General features: G+C 42.4%; 1 protein-coding gene across 1 annotated transcript in view; it reads right to left on the bottom strand.

The window, feature by feature from the left end:
• Positions 1-16,288, bottom strand: part of CDH2 (cadherin 2) — a 224,676-nt gene extending 208,388 nt beyond the window's left edge. Inside the window, exon 1 of the mRNA XM_054694114.1 lies at positions 16,187-16,288. Coding sequence (XP_054550089.1) covers positions 16,187-16,246 — 60 coding nt within the window. The 5' untranslated portion in view covers positions 16,247-16,288. The remainder of the gene's footprint in view (positions 1-16,186) is intronic.
• Positions 16,289-17,667: the final 1,379 nt, after the last annotated feature.

Raw genomic sequence — 17,667 nt, 5'->3', positions numbered from 1 at the left:
TTCTCTCCAATGGTGACTGCTCTTGATGGTTAAGAACATAAATTTAATGGTTAATCCAAAATCTGGGGAAGTTTTAATGGAACCCTTCTCTTCTACCTTCAGGTAGAGAGAGCTGCACCAGCAATACCACCACAGACCTCTGTCAACCTCTCTGGAAAGTCTGAATGAAACGACTCGGCACACTGAGTCTAGACCCCGATCACCTCTTTTCTGTGGGTGTCAGTCTCTCCACTCAGTGCAAATATCATTATGCTGTAGGAGAACTTAGTGGGGCAGGACCCCAAGGTGGTGGCTGATCCCTCACACAGCACTGTTAAAGATGTGAGGTAAGGGATGAAATTATATTCAAAATGATATATCGAAGCCACATTCTCCTCCCTTGCCTTTATTAGTAATAAAGCTAGTATTTTGGTTCTGTATCTTCTGACTCAGTCTGATTTGTCCAGGACTTAGATGCCTAAGCACTCTTTATTAGGTCCCTTCAAAGACACCAAACTGACCCACAAAGTTTCAATATTGCTGAATACACAAAGGTCCAGACCAAAATATCAAAAGAAGTGAGGCCAAATAACATCCTTATACCTCCTCAGGGTTACAAGCCCACTAGGAGTGCTGCACGCTGAGGTTCTGGGAGTCCCCAAGGACTCAAGTGCTTGGAAAAGCCCAAGGGCCAGGATCAGATAGTCATGCGTAGTTCTGAATTCACTGGGTGATGACCAGTTCTGTGCCAAGTATGCACTGAGGTCAGAAAAAACAGGTGATTCACAAATTCACCAAGCACCCATCAGTTCCTTGCATCTCTTCAAATCACCATAAATGGGCACGTAGTCAGTGACAGTAACTGCCTGCTTCCACAGCAGCCCACCCTACGCCTGGCTCAATCTGCTGGATCTTCCCATTCCCACGTGGCCCATAAGTTTTCTCTCTGAAACTGAGATCCTGTAAGCCCTCGTTCTAAAGTCCAAATCCTCCTCCAGCCTGCAATCCTTCAAAATCTTGTATATACAAACTTATCTTGCTGCCACTGCAGCCACTCTCTCTGACTTCCAAGGAGAAAGCAAAACGTTGGTCACACACCCATTCATCCCCTCCTAGAGGTGTGTCTTTGGGTGAATGATTTAAGCCCAGTTTCATTCAGACATCTGCAACAGGATAAAGATAACAATTCCCACCTATCTCAGGGGTCTTACATGAAGATTATAAGAGACAATGCAGGTGATGCCTTGGCCTGGCACACAATAAGCACTCAGCAAATATTAGATTTAATCACATGAGTCAGCTTTCAAGAATGCTCACAACTCTTGGAAACACATCATACAAACTATGACTGAAAATGTCAGGCAACAGAAATGGGCAGGAAACAGCAAGGCCAAGCCTCTGTAAAGTTATTAACTTCACTCAAGAGTCTAAGATTCATGGGGATCCTTCAAGAAAGAAGAAAAGGGCAAAGCACATATACAAACAATCTCAACCTCATTAGTAAGCAGGCAAATGCAAATTAAAACCAAAGAGAGATATCACTATGCAGTCTACCAGATAGTTAAAATTTTAAACTTTATAACAAAACTGCTAAAATTACAGAAAAACAGATATATGAACATGGCCTGATGGGCCAGTTTGTAAATTTTTTTTCCTTTAAACATATATATATATCTCATATATATAAATGTTACATATATATTTATACATTAAATACATGTATTTTATATTTACATATAGTGTACATTTATTCATATAGATTTATAGAAATTATACACACATATACATATACCAACATACATATGCATGATACATTTATACATATGCATGATATAAACACCTCTCTATGTGTTTGTATATAAATGAATATACACATATCTATGTGACACTGGTTTACAACACTGTATGTGATTCAAGGGCATAAGAACACATCCCCTATCAAGGCACACTCAACCCTCTACCACAGTCCACTGTGCCTCCTTCCCTTTTTGCTTTCCCTCTCTCCCCCTCCACCATTCCATTGTCTTTCTAGGGTTTGTTGTTGGGTTTGGTTTTGTCTGACCCTCTGCTTTGTTTTTCTATATTCCATATATGAGTGAAATCATGCGCTATTTTTCATTCGCCTCCTGACTTATTTCACTTAGCATTATTCCCTCAGTTCCACCCGTGTTGTTGGAAACAGCCAGAGTTCATCTATGTTTATATCTGAATAGTATTCCTTTATGTATATACAACACATTTTTCTAATCCACTCTCTGTCCTTGGCACTTAGGTTGTGGAAGCACTCGTATTAGATAGTAAAGATAAACATTCACACAGCTCAAAATCCAGCAATCCCTCCTTGGTTCATACCCCAGAGCAGACCAGCATTCCATCATTTGGGAGCTTGCTAGATGCACAAATTGTCATGCTTATCACAGATTCATTGACTTAAAAGCTCAGGGGTGGAGCCAGGAATCTGTGTTTTATCAGTTTTCTGGTGATTCTTCTACAAGTGAATGTTTCAGAAATGCAGCCCTTGAGGATCCCTGGCACTTATGCCCAAGTGGCATGCACAGAAATATTCATCACAGCAAAATTCTGAAACCACATACACAAGCCCATTAACAATAAATTGAATAAGTAAACTGTATCATATTCATAGCATGCAATGCCCTAGAGCAGTGAAATGAGCAAATTATAGCTATGCAACTCAATTGAATGAATCTTATAGACATAACACTGAACAGAAGCAAATCACCAAAAAATTATATACACACACACACATACATACACACAACTATTACATAAGCATGATACATTTATACATATGCATGATATAAAGCACCTCTGTGTGTGCAGAGGTAAAGCTATCAAGCAATGAATAATTATTAAAAAAATGAAAATAGTGTTCACATTTCTGAAGAAGGAGGGAATGGAGGTCGGGATCCAGAGAATTCCAAGCATTGGCCATATTTGATTTTTAAACGTGGCTGCTATTTATAAGGATATATTTTATATCCTTTAATTATTGCTTAAACTGTGCACTTATGTTTTACATACTCCTCTACAGGTACACTTTACAATAGAAATGAGGTGTTTAAGAGGCTGAGCTTCATAAATATACCAGTTAGAAATGCCAATACTGTCTCAATTTTTTTTTTACCTGCATTTAAATAAATATCTGACATCAGGCTACAGGCATAAGAATCCTATTTCCATCACAAATAACTTAGGGCATCTTAGTTTAATCTAACTGAACTCTGGTATCCCCATATATAATATGAGTATAGTTTGTGTGTGTGTGTATGTATGTGTGAATTAAGGATAAAATGAAATGAAGTGAAAAACAACACTTTGTGCATCTAATCATCAATAAATTATTAGCTTCTATAAAACCAATGAATCTACCTTCATTCTTTTTTCAGATTCTATGCTAGCATCAGTATTACCTCAACCCTCTCTTCTCTTGGGTCCCCACATCATGTTAAAAGTATTCAAAGAGGTTGAGGAATTCAGTCTAGTTTCAGACTAGTCTCAACACACACACACACACACACACACACATCTGAGTCCATACTAGAACATTAAAGAATTAAGTCAAAGAAGCAAGAAGACAGATCTAGAAGAAGACACCAGAAAAACTTTTGTCTGATGACCTGCAATTCCCAAATCAAACTGCTGACAGAACACCACCACATATTTTTGTGTATACACACACACACATTAGTATAAGCCTAGGCAAGTCTATTAGAATTTAAGAAGTAATGTTAAAATATGTGCCTTTCATTTCTGACTTCCAAGTAGGGTCTAAGGAACACTGATGGTGGTCCATGCAGTTACAAGTTATCTGGCTGTACCCCTGAACCCAGACAAGGACTTCCCTGCACATATCAAGTCCTCACATTTATTCAAATAAATAAATCATCCATTCTTTGTGTTTGTGTAAAACTGGTAATGACCATTCCCCGAAATCTTCACATTAAATCTTCAATTAAATTTCTTACATCATGGGCTTCCCTGGTGGCACAAGGGATTAAGTGTCAGCCCTAGGAAGCAATCCACAACTACTGCAGCACCAGTTCAATCTCTGGTTAGGGAGGTGACCCACATGGCACAACAGACCTCTCCTGTCTCGTCTGCTGCTCCCCTCAGCAGTGTACTTCAGTAGACCCGCCTGTCCTACTCCCCACTCTGTATCTGGTGAATCCTCTCACCTCCCCACACCTCTGACCTATACCCCAGCTCATGTATGCATAAACAAATAAATCTTTTCAAAAAATAAGGTTCTTACATCTTGCTTACTAAATGAAAGTATTTTTCTACATAACTTAAATATACTTCCCTGATTGCTCTTCCCAACAACTTTATCATTGAAAGTATTTACTTTTGTGGGCCTCCCTGGTGGCACAGCGCTTGAGCGCTGGGTTGCGAAGCTGCCCGCAGCCTCTGCAGAACCAGTTCAATCCCCGGCCACTGGCGAGGGTCCCACATGGCGCGCAGACCTCTCCTGCCTCCCGTTGCTCCCCTCAGCAGTGGACTTCGTCCGTCTGCCTGTTCTGTTTCCTGCTCTGGCTCTGGTGAATCTTCTCAGCCTCCTACGCTTCTGACTGTACCCAGTGCTTATAAAAATAAATAAATAAATCTTAAAAAAAAAAAAAAAAGAAAGTATTTACTTTCCTTATTTTCCAATTTGGATACATAGATATGTTAACTATCTTATTCAAGTTCACAGAACAGTTTAGTATCAGAACCAGGGCACAAAACTTCAGAGTCCCTATTCTTTGCCAGCCTGTCACACTGCCTCCCTAGGCAGTTAAATTGATATACCTGGAGAGAAAATGAAGGAAATCCATATAGAAATACTCCAGTTAGTAAGGAAGAATTTGAGTTCAGAAAAACAAATTTTGTCTGAAAAAGACAGCCACCCATGTGTTGTATATATGTATATGTGTGTAAAATCTAGGAGGTGGAATTAAAGCATGACCTCCTACTTCTTACCACATACAAAAATAAATTTCAGATAAGTAAAATATTGGAATATAAAAAGTATCATAAATTAAATTTGATACAGCATGAGGTTTGAGAAGACAGTGTCAGGGTGAACAATCTCAATTTATATTCTGGTTTACAACCAGAGTAGTATTTTAGAAATACTCTTCTCTCTCACATACACTGTATGTGCATAATATATATACTATACACATATAATATATATATATAAAATCCATTTCTTTATAAAAAAACAAGGCTTCAAAAAATACAGAATCATTATCTTGACGATCTTTGTTACATATGCAAACACTGAAAAACGTAACACTGCTGTTTTCTAAAATAATTTTATTTTAGGTCATATGATGTTATGAGATCTACAAATAATCCAATGTTATCTACATTTAAATATACAGCTATCCTCCTTTTAAACAAAGCCCCGAAAGAAGGTCTCACTCAAAGGGAAGATCATAAACCAAATTATGGATTTAATTCAGTTTCATTTACAAGGTACTTAGCTGTAAATCAATTTGTAAATTAAATCAATGATTATGATATTCTCCACAAATGTTCTTAGTTATCTGTCAAATAGAGAAGACAGTTGTAAATAAAATTTAATCTTCAAAACATAAACATTGAATGTAAACAATTACTTTTATGTTAAAAAAATGAGTAGTGGCAAAACACAAGTGAAATAAAATTATCAATAAACTAAGGCCACACAAAGAGTACAATCTCTATAAATATAGAAAAATAAAATCTACACGTGTAAGAAAGTAAATAAATTAGAATTGCCCTGAAGCAGACAAATCCTTGATGGGTAATTACCTCTGGAATTTGATTCCTCAGTCCTCATCATTATGCATGGGATCCTCTACCTAGACTCTAGATCTACTACATAACCATTATAAACAGAAAAGACCTCTAAAAAGATCTTAGGATAAGTATGGCATTCTGCATCCTTCACAGAATCTCCCAGATCTTTAAAAAAAAAAGTCAAAAACACACAAAAGGGTCAAGCTTCCCCAAAGATGCACTCCCCAGCTTGAAGACCAGCAGTTTATATATTATAACCCCTCAACTTAACCTTTTTTAAATTAAAAATAAATCTGGGTAGGACCTCATTGAGAAGTGGGTCACTAGTAAGCTCAGAAGGCATTAAGCAGCAGCACTGAAAAGATTAAAATCTGTTAACACTCAAATCTTCTGCTTAAAGACTTCAAGTCAAAAAGGCATTTACTTCTTTGCCTCCATCCTGATAAAGAGAAGGGCAAGAGAGACTATAACTTATTGAATTCCAAGTCTTTGGTTTTTGGCTAAAGCAATACCAACTAAACAGAATTATAGAAGAAATATGAGTAGAAAATCCCACCAAAGATAGTTCATAGCTTGACAACATAAACACACAAGTTACCTCTGTCCATAATCAATCTGTGTTCTTTTTTTTAATCTGTATTCTTTTTAATCAATTTGCTACTTCTTTAACTTTCCAGACATTTGTTTAATGTCTATGACTCTTTCCTAATTTTGTGTCTATTCGAAAAATAGATGACACTAATATACGGGTGATTTTACAAATTCAGTGGAAGGTGCCACACACAAAAATAAATACAGTATATGATTTCATAAAGCACAAGGAAAAGCAAAAATACTTAATGCTATTAGAAGTCAAGTAATTAGTTACATTGGAGAATGGTTAAAATTAGAAAAGGGTACTCCTGGAAGCTGGTATTGCCTGACTTATTTTTGGTAGACTTGATGCCAATTACACAGTATGTTTAATTTATGAACATTCTGCAGACACTTTCCTATATCAGACGATATTTCCATTAAGTGTGTGTGTATGTATGTGTGTAATTAGAGTTCTGAATTCCATGAAACAATGTGGGAAGCAGGACATTAGAACCCAGTATTGGAGATACTGGCACAAAATAGACTCTATTAGGGTAAATGCAAAAAAAAGCTGCAAAGGTTAACATTTGGGTTGTACAAAACACATTATCTTTTATTTACTTAACCAGAAAGCCATAAAAAATAAACTTCAGACTTTGAACCCTTGTGTTAACCAATTCAAGAAAAAAAGTTGAAGTGGACCCCCTCTAGTTTATTAAAGATTTATGTTACACAGAAGTAGATTATATCCCCTTTAAACTTAATAAAGTTAATGGCTTTTGTGTCATGATTTCAGTGTTCAACATTTCAGAGTTCAACCAACCAACATTTTGTTGGAGATTATAGTCAAACCACTGTCTCCACCCTTCAACAATAGATCATGTTATAAAGGAAACAGTTCTAGATTCTGTCAGCAGCAAACAAATCAGTGTCCTTTAGTGCTGTTCCACAAAACACTGGCGCTAACGTATTTGTGGCCGTTCCTTTCAAGATGAGGACATGTACGTTTTAAAAGAGGACAAATAATTTCATTGGTGGGAGAAAAGTAATTTAAGCTATTAAAACCTAGAAAATATGCCATTAAACATTAAAACATATCAAAATTTAGTGACAGAAACTCTTGAGTTTATATTCATGGAAAAGAGTGTCCAAAAATTTCAAAAAATACATAGCTTGAACACTTCTAAGCTTTCAGAAAGTATTTCAAGTCCCAAGATTCACAAACAAAAAAAAAAATATTTTTCAAATGCTTTTGAGTATATTATTTGAGCCAAACAATTTTAAGAACATTATATAACAAATTATGAATCACTTCCCTAAGATTTTTCTTCTTTCTCTAAGAGAGCATACAAAAGAAAACAGTGATAATTCTAACCAAGCATTACACTTTGGCCTTAAATGCCCAAGTGAATAAAAATATTTAAAGTCAAGATTAAATGGAGAATGTAACTCAAAAGTTAACTACTTTAAGCAAATCTTATCAACTCAATAGAGAACTGAAATTTCTCGTCAATGTGATAGTCTTTCTCTGAGTATCCTATTAAATGATGTCCCAGACCAGAGGAGGGAGAAAAACATGCACTTTGCTGAGGTCAGATGCAACTCTACCGCAACAAATGGGGTTTTACTCTGGATTCTCGTAACACCAAAAGGTCTGAGTTCCGGTTTCATCATCTCCAAATTGGAAATAAAATCACCAATCTCACGGTTATAAAAAGCGATAACAGGGCCTCCCTGGTGGCACAAGGGGTTAGGACGCAACCTATGAAGCTCTGGGCAGCCACTGCAGCACAAGTTTAATCCCCCGCCAGGGAACAACCCACATGGCACAGCAGACCTCTCCTGACTTGCCTGCTGCTCTCCTCAGCAGTGTATTTCAGTCAGTCTGCCTGTTCTATTCCCCACTCTGCTGCTGGTGAATCCTCTCACCCCTCCACACCTCTGGCCTGTACACCAGTTCTTGTATGCATGGATAAATAAATCTTTAAAAAAAAAAAAAAAAAAAGGGCCTCCCCAGTGGCACAGTGGTTGAGCTCTGGGCTGCAAAGCTGCCTGCAGCCTCTGCAGCGCCAGTTCCATCCCTGGCCGCCAGTGAGGGTCACACTTGGTGCACAGACCTCTCCTGCCACCCGCTGCTCCCCTCAGCAGTGTATTTCGTTGGTCTGCCAGTTCTGTTCCCCACTCTGGCTCTGGTGAATTCTCTCACCCTCCCGCGCTTCTGACTGTACCCAGTGCTTATAAATAAATAAATAAATCTTTTTTAAAAAAGAGAGATAACATAAGCATTTTCTTTCTTGGAAATAAAAATACTTCATTTTTCAGGTTTAATATTACCATTCATTTATTAAAAAAGTTTTGAAGAGGCGGCATCAAACACTTAAAGCTTCTTCTTTTTTTTTTTTTTTTCTTTTTGGTATATATGCTCTTCTGAGTTTCATGAATGACCTGCTGACAATTACTTAAAATAAATTGTGGAATGTCTTAAATTTCACGTGCAGTAAAAAACCAAAAGGTAATCCTTGCAATCCTTACTGAAAGCAGTAAATATAATAATGCCATATTTAATGCAACAAAATAAATTAAAAACTTATTTTAATGAGGAAAAGAATAGTCATATCACATTTCCAGATCCAGTAGATTCTGGGAAAATAAATATTCCAAATTATGCCCCTTTAATTGTTTTTTACTAATTCCTTAATTCACCAAAACAAATAATATGTTAGAATGGGGGCGGGGGGGGGTTGGGAGAATCTGGGTGTGAAAATTTTTAATTATGGTAATTAAGTAAAATTTTATTTAATTTACATAACACCTAAAATTAAAACTACAATGTAGTACATAAGTATACTGTCACAAAGTAGATTTTTTCAATTAACATATAAACCAACATTAAATATGCAATGTTAAATACACAGCAGTACATTATTATTCCAGTATTTATTTACTTGTTTTTATTATAGGTAGTTATATTTTGTGAAAGAAAATATAAGAACAACTCATGGATCAAGCACCTATCCAAATTATTCTTTCATAAATAACCCCTCCTTAAATAGCTCAAGCTGTTTTAAAATCATTACTTAACTAATTCTCCCAATGTTACTTAAAAAAAATCCAAGATGAAAGGTTTACTTAACCAATTTTGTATCTCAAGTTCTGGACACCTGCATGGTTCGCTTCCAACTACACTTACCAGAACAGATGAAAAACTGAATACTCAATCAGAGAAAAGAATGTAAAAAATATCACAATAGTTTAACCAACCAGTATAATCTCTCAAGTACTGATAATTCAGCACAGTGGGGTCAGTCTGTGATACAACATGGAAAGTTATCTATTATTTAACAACCCATTAATTTAGCCAATCTTCCTCTGGTCCTACTTACAGTTCTAGCTACTTATAGTTCTACCATAGGTTATTCTCAACCCAACTTTAAGTTGTTCATGTTTGTGTAGGTCACCTTCATGTTATTTCTATACTGCTTGATTTTTTAGTCCTCAGTTATAGCTTATATTTGTGGTCTTTGTCCAATTTCTCCTCACTCAGAAGCCTTGAAATGCAACTGATTAGCTGCCCCTTCCTGTAGCTTTTTTTTTTTTTTTAATAGAGGCATGTTTATTTATTTATTAATTATATTTGTTTGTTTGTTTTGTTTATACATGCACTGGGTACAGTCAGAAGCGCGGGAGGGTGAGAGAATTCACCAGAGCCAGAGTGGGGAGCAGAGCAGGCAGAAGGACTGAAGTACACTGCTGAGGGGAGCAGCGGGTGGCAGGAGAGGTCCGCGCACCATGTGGGATCCTCCTCCGGTGGCCGGGGAGCAGCCGGGGATCGAACCGGCGCCGCAGAGGCCTCGGGCAGCTTCGCAACCCAGCGCTCAACCGCTGCGCCACCGGGGAGGCCCTCTTCCTGTAGCTTTTTGAGGTGCATGACTATGCTAAAAACATGGGGTGGTTTAACAATCATTTTAACTAAAATGTTTTATTTCACATATGAGGTTCTCAAATCTGATTGCACATCATTCAATAATTTATTAAATCAGTTCCTCCTGATAGACGTTCAGAGATCAACTAATCCAGTATTTTGTAATTTTAAATAATGCTTCAATGCATATCCTTATATATGTATGTAAGTATGTATGGATATATCATGAATACAGATACATCTGTAGGAAATTAACAACAGAAGAACTTGCTATGTTAAAGGGCTATCTTTCTAATGTTGACCCATCTATATTTTGAAAGCTGTCCCCTATCACTCAACTCATGGTTTTCATGGAGGTTATCTTCCCTCAAAGAAACTTTTACAAAAGCATAAAAGTAGTAATTTTTATTCTTAGTAATACTATTCTTACTTTCTTGTGAACTGAATTTCCCTTCACCAACCACCCCCCCCAAATTTTTTTCTTAGTGTTAATAGCAGCATAGCCAAGAAAAAAAATTAAAATAAAGGTTATAAAAAATACAAATGACCTCTGACCTATCAAAATCCTTCGTATTTTGTAAGTGGTTGCTAATAACCTTCAAAATCCATACTCCACCACACTGAGTACCTGAAAATCCTTGCCTAAAGTCATTCCAAAGTCTTTGAAAAGAAGGAATGTTTGAGATATTTTTAAGAAGCCCATGAGGCACAGAACTGGAAAGTGTCTCTTAAGAAATCAATTAATCCAACCAGGCCCAATACTTTACTTTTGAGGCAAAAGAGGTCACAAGAGTTTAAGAAAGTAAACTACATCTGGATCAGATTATAACCCCAGGTTTTCTGTCCTTGACACCAGCTCTTACCCTTTACACCTCCTAAGGGCAGTTCATTTGCATAGAACAAACTTACACTCAAGGAGCCCAAACCACCCTGGATGACAAACACAAAGTTATCAATTAACTACTGACTGACACTTCGCATCAAACTGTGGTAAACACTGCAGGAGATATATTGGAAATAGCAATCCTCAACCTCTATATTGGGTGTTGTAAATATATTTGGAAGCTCAGACAAGAAAGTACACTGAGGACTAAAAAGAGTAACAAAGGAATCAAAAGTGAGCAGTATTATGTATGACCTGAATTTTCCTAAAAACTCTATTATAGCGCAAATCCTAACCTGAAGTCCAAAGCTTTCAAAAGGTAACCTTTTGCTCCTACACTCATAGTCTGCCTATTTTAAACCCAACAATTTACATATGTAGAAGACATACCTCTTATTAAACAGTTATCTATACTTCTTCCTTGCCTCGAATAGGGTTAATGAGAACTTATCTACATATAGCTATATACACAAAGACCAACATCTGCTCAAATTAAGATATAATTTGCTGAGAATCTAAAACAAAACCAGTTTTTAGCAGAAAAAAAAAGTGGAGCATAATGATTTGTTATTATAAATTATGCATTAAGTTACACTTCTTAACCCAACTTGAAAACACTTCAGTTCTAGAAGGTATACTAATGGCAGATATGAAATACTTATTCAAGTGGCAAATTCAAAATCCTTCCTATTTTATAAGTGGCTGATAAAAGTTACCAAAATCTGGTAGGGCTTAAACTGGATTACTTTTTGCGTTTGAGCCCAAAGAACAAATCTGAATAAAGTTAACTTAGGCAAAGTGGTAGAGAGTATATACAAACACTGCATTTCTCACAATATCTGACTTATATTCAGTCACTCTTCAGGGTGGGGATTTGCGTTACTCAGGATTTTTTTTTTTAAAGGCTTTTTAAAGCAAGATTAACTGTTGCTTTAAACCTTGGCATTTCCAGATTAATAACCCTAAAGCTTAATGAGGCACATCAGATTTAAGTATTGAAGATTTTTAATGTAAAAGGAAATTAAGGACAGTTTGGTGCAATACACTGTCTCTAAAATAATCTGCTCCAAGAAGGTTTTAGACTATGTGTGTAAAAAAAAAAATACGAATTATCTAAAAAGAACTTGCTCTTTAAACCTCAGTCCAATCTTTTAGAAAAAGATCAGAAGACTCCATTAAAAGTATGAAAATCAAAAAGTATACTTTATATAAATTCTGAACTTGCAATTGATGTGTATGTATGTATGTATATTGATAAATAGCTTATAAAGATATGCTCACAACATTTTAGAACACACAAGTTATTATTTTTAAAATCACACCAAGTATGGCTGTAATGCTCAATCTATCGGTAATGGCCACACACCACAAGATAAGGAAAAAAGCATAACTATTCCAACAAGCAGACTAATCTGTGAAGACCAACTACATGAATCCCCCTTACTTTCCACAAGAATTTGTCACAAAGTAAATAAGCACTGAGAATAAATAGGATTTACACTTAAAACAGTTATGTACTCTAGATATTTCACATCCTAAAATAGTTTCTTTATATGCTTAATTCATATGCTGCATATTAATCACTCAAAATCTGCATGTAATAGTCAAAAAATCACATGGGGTTTACACATCTTTCCTCAAAGGTACTCATCCAGGTTGAAAGCAGGACCCATGTCATAAGACAAAAAATACAGAGTATCTTTTAAGAAAATGTCCATGGTGCTGCTATATAACCCATAAAAAGTACACTTAAAATGAGAACAATAGAGCCATGCAATTAAAATGTGAACTAGACAAACAAAACGGGTCTATTAATTGTTACGCAGGCAGTAAAAATAAAATTATGGTTTTCTTTTCTGGATGATTAATCTACTTAAGGATATGAAAATCAATTGTATAATTTAAAAGGAAAGCTTGTCTTAACTTTGTGATTACCAGTGTCAGTTATATTTAATGCTCAAATTCTGCTTTTTTGTAAAGTGAATGGCATTGATACCTTAAATTAAAATGAACAGAAACGTTAGTACTGAACAGCATAATATGCAAATTTTGACTACAGCTAGGTAAATATGCATCTTATGGAGCAACTAATGAAGAAAGTCAAAAAACAAAGCAGTCAATTAAAACATTTTTTAACATTCCATTTAAAAAGTAAAGGCAAAAAGTCCTTTTGAATATTCAATTACTCTTCTTTAACTGGCCTGAAAAAATAAGGTTGGCCTGTAACTACACTAGTAAGGCAAATATTCCCTTAAACTCTTGGCTCTTTAGTCTGGACTGAAAAAAAATGTAGACTTTTAACAGCAGATGACTGCAGAGGGGTCATTTTCACCTTGCAGATAGATCTTTGTTGTCCTGGTGTCTAAAGCAGACCATTAGCCCAAAGTCATTTCTAATCTCAGTTGCACAATCCATATGGTGCACTTAACCCTAAAACTCCTGTTGCATAAACTGCTCTGCTTCCATTCCTAATGACCTTGCAAATCATTCAACATTATTGCTTGCCTTGCCCCCGCTAACTCGAAGACTTGCCAAATAACTTGATGACAAAGTTATAATTTCCCTGTTCCTGGAGACTTACAAAAGTTAACATTAGTCTAGATGAGTCTGAGAAAGAACATACAATGGGAAAAATAAGCACATTTATTTGATATTGATAAATGGCACTTTTAAATGCTCCAAAAAAAAAAAAATGACCACAAAATTCACCTCACTTCAAGGTAGAAGACTAAAAGAGGATATGCGATTACTCCAGTGGTACTACACATAGTCCAATGGTAGTAGTGACCAAAAATATCTCCCCCTGTCCTACTTCACTGCACAGTATTCAGTTAAAACTGACTTTCAGATCAAAAAGTTAGTGGACATACCATCTGCTGTTGGACTCGCACTCTGAGGAGTTATTGTAAGTTGGAAATAAGTCAGAACGTTCAATAATATCCAGAAATTAATTTTTTTTAAATAAGTGCTTTGATCTATGGCATCTCCTTTGTTTAAAAAAAAAAAAGAAAATATCTGATGTACGCAAGATTTTTAAGTTTATTTCGCCTTCCCCTTAACTTCAAACACTTGAAGTAGCCTTTTTCCCTTTCAGCATAACCTCTTTAATAAGCCCCATTTAAAAAGAAGAAACAATAAAAGAAGTGACAGGAGGTGAAAGAACGCGGAGTGTGCGCTCCAAGAATAAAGGGCGGTTTTATAACAGGAGGTACTTTTGTTAGCAAGTGACTGGCAGGTCTCCTCCCCCAAGTTAGAAGAAATTCCATCCACTCCCCAAAACTGCACAGGCCAAAAAAATGTCTGGTCTAGTAGTTCTGAAATCCCAGAGTCAGGACTGAGGGGGGGGGGCGGAGAGGGGGAAGGGAGGGGTGCTGGCGAGTGGGGGAAGGGGAGAGAGAAACCAGCGGGAGACGCAAGAACAAAAGAAGAAACCCAAGAAAGGAGAAAGGAACGGCGGGACCGGCGGCCAAAGAGCTGGCGGGAGGGAAAGAGCCCGAAAGTGGAGAAGAACCTGACCCGGGGGGAGAGAGCGAGAAGCCGGCCAGGGCACGGCGCACCGCACCATGGCGCACCATGGACAGGGCTCGGCACGGCTGCGGCCCACACCCCTCTAGGGGGCGGCGGGAGAAAGCGCGAGACCACGCGCGGGCTCGGTCCGGCCCCAGACGCCCGTAGCCCTCGCCCCACCCCACCCCCAGCCCCGCGGCCGGAGTGCGCCAGGCCCTGACCCGTGAAGACCGTGGAGCGGGGCGCGCGGGAGGGGGGTGGAGGGATCAGCACCATCTGTTCCAGCCGGGCCGCCCCCAGCACAGTGGCACTTCCGAGCCGCTCCCGCACTTTCCCTGGCAGCTACCCGCCGGCCACCCCCACCCGCCGGCCGCGCGCAGGGGACCCTTCAGGAGGATCTCCCGGGAGACCATGCCCCGCAGCGAGAGTTGGCATGTCGCATGCCCCCCTCCATCAGCCGCCTTGGGACCCCACGGCACGCGGAGACAGACTGTATCCCTTCCCGGCCCCAGCACAGCTCGGGGGGTCGCGCCCCCGGCGCCCGGTGTTGCTTCCCGGGACCCACCGGAGGGTCGGGAGGGGCCTCGGGGCATTCTCTCGCCGGACGCCCCCGGAAAGTTGGGGGCCGCCTGGGTGGGGGCCCGCAGCGCGAGTGGTAAAGGAGCCTGCGACCTGCCCGGAGCAGGTGCTTCCAGCCGCGGAGAAGACTCCGAGGACCGATTCGAGGAAAAGGCTGGCGGCGGGCAGGCGCTCTCGCCGGGGTGTGAGAAGTGCGGGAGGTTCCCGGCGAGGCGTCCCCAGGACGCACGCAGGGCAGAGTCAGCCCGACGGAGCGAGAGGAATAATAACCGAGTAACGGAACTTCTCGCGGGCGGGATAAAGGACATGCGGAGCCAGGGGTCGGTGCGGAGGCGCGGGCAGGCAGAAAGACTCTTTTCGGGGAAAAAGGGCAGGTTTTCTTTCCAGGTAGGACCCACGCAGCAAATCAGGAGGACGAGCGAACAAGCACAGACGTTAACTCCGGGCTGGGGTAAAGACAATAGGACAGCGCAGGCACCAGGGCACCGGCAGGCGCGCGGGTGCCAGGGTGTGGTGGGGCAGAGACAAGTCCCGGGAACTAAGACACCAAGAGTGCGAATTCCTCCTGCAAACTCGCGAACCATCCCCGCAGAAATAAACCGAAAATTTGGAGCAAAGTGTACTGGGGCGAGAAGCTCCGAAAACTGCAACGCTGCCTCCCTTTCCACTGCCTGGAGACACCCCCCGCGAGCTCCCCGGCCCCGAAGGAGCAGCAGAAGCGGCCCGCAGTCGGCCCCTTCGGAACCCGCCAGGAGAGGCGCAGGAGACTCGCCGGCCCCGGCAGCCCAGCCCCGCGCCCAGCCCGAGCCTCGTGCCTGCGCAGCTCCCGAGCGCGGTGCGGCACCTCCCTTCCCGGTGCGCAGCTCGGCCCCGCAGCGGCGCGGGGAACAAAGGGACCCGGCGCCGCCCGCCCCACCCCGCCCGCCCCCCGGCCCGCGGGGACGGCCGCGTACCTGGAGCAGGGCCGCCAGCAGCGGCAGCAAGGTCCGCGGCGCTCCCGCTATCCGGCACATGGAGGCGGAGAGGGGCTGCGCGAGGAGCCGGAGGCGGCGGCGGCAGCAGCACCAACAGCGGCGCGGAGACGGCTCCAGGCAGTTTCCACCCCCTTCCCTTCCCCTCCCCTCCCCACCCCCTTCTCCGCTGCTCTCCTCTCCCCGCCAATGGAGAGAGAGCTGATGACAAATAGCGGGCCGCGGAGTCCGCGGGACTCGCACCAGGAGTAATAAAACAGACCGAGAGATCAAGGAGCTGGGAGGGGGCGGGGAGGAGGGCTGGTGCGTGTGTGCGCGCGTGAGTGTGTGTGCGCGCGTGTGAGTGTGTGTGCGCGCGTGTGTGTGCGCGCGTGTGAGTGTGTGTGAGAGGGAGAGGGAGAGAGAAGAGGCGGCCGCTGTAGCAGCGCAGGCGGCTCAGCTCCAGCCCAAAGCGCAGCGGAAGCCAAGAGGGATGCAGGCGGCGGGGACCTTGGCCGGCGGAGGACGCGGAGATGGAAGTGAGCGCCCCAGGAGCTCCGCAACGCGAGGTTTCGGGCTCGCGGCTGTGCTTCCTCCGGGTCCCCTCGCCAGGGCCGCCCAGCGCGACGGAGGCGCCGGAGAGAGTCCGCGGGGCGGGTGCTCCGGGCCGTGCGCGCTGCGCCTACAAAGGGCAGCCGTCCCGCCGCCGCGCGCCTCCGCTTGGTGGGGCTGAGAGCCGCTTCTCGGCTCGTCTTCCCGGTCCCCCGGCGAGTTGGAGACTGTTCTCCGGCCTCGGCCGCGCGGGGTGAGGCCAGGGGCCCCGCCGCTCCGTCCCGCGCAGCTGCTGCCGCGGCCGCCTGGCTGCTAGCGCGCCGGCTCCCACCCGCCGGCCCCCGCCCCGCGCCGCTCCCTCGCGCGCGCGCCGCCCCCCGCGGCCACCGCCCGCGCGCCCCGCTCGGCCTCCGCGAGCGCGACCCGGGCGAGCTGCAGCCGCCGCAGCCGCTCTCCTGGCGCTCGCCGCAAGCGGTGCCCGGCTGCGCGGCCCGCTCGCCTCTCCTGTCCCCTCCCGCCGCCGCCGCCGCCCGCGCCTCCGCCTCCCGTCGCCGCCGAGCCTCCCGCTCGCGTCGTGGCCAATCGGAAGCCACCGAGCAGCGGCGGTAGCCGGCCGGATCCGCGGCAGCCGCCCGCCCCCGCCCCGGCGAGGCGCACGGTTTTTTGCTGCAGCCCGCGGGGGGCCGCCGGAGGGAAGCCTGGGGTGTGTGGAGCAGCGCCCGGCAGGTGGAGGGGCTGCGGGGAATAAAGGAACTTGCGCAGGAACTTGATGGGGAGCAGGTTCACCTTTGGATGAGAATCAGAGAGATGTTAGGAATTGCAGGAAATGTCTCCTTGGTAGCCGAACGCACGCTTTTTTTTCTGTTTTGTCATTCTTTCTAGGCAGGATTTTTTTTAAATGTGTGTGTGTGTTTGGTTTTTTGCTGGTTTTT

This window comes from Talpa occidentalis, unplaced genomic scaffold, assembly GCF_014898055.3.
Source record: "Talpa occidentalis isolate TD23 unplaced genomic scaffold, MPIMG_talOcc4v2.1 talOcc4.13, whole genome shotgun sequence".
NCBI classification, from domain to species: Eukaryota; Metazoa; Chordata; class Mammalia; order Eulipotyphla; family Talpidae; genus Talpa; species Talpa occidentalis.
This window is presented reverse-complemented; position numbering and strand designations above follow the sequence as displayed.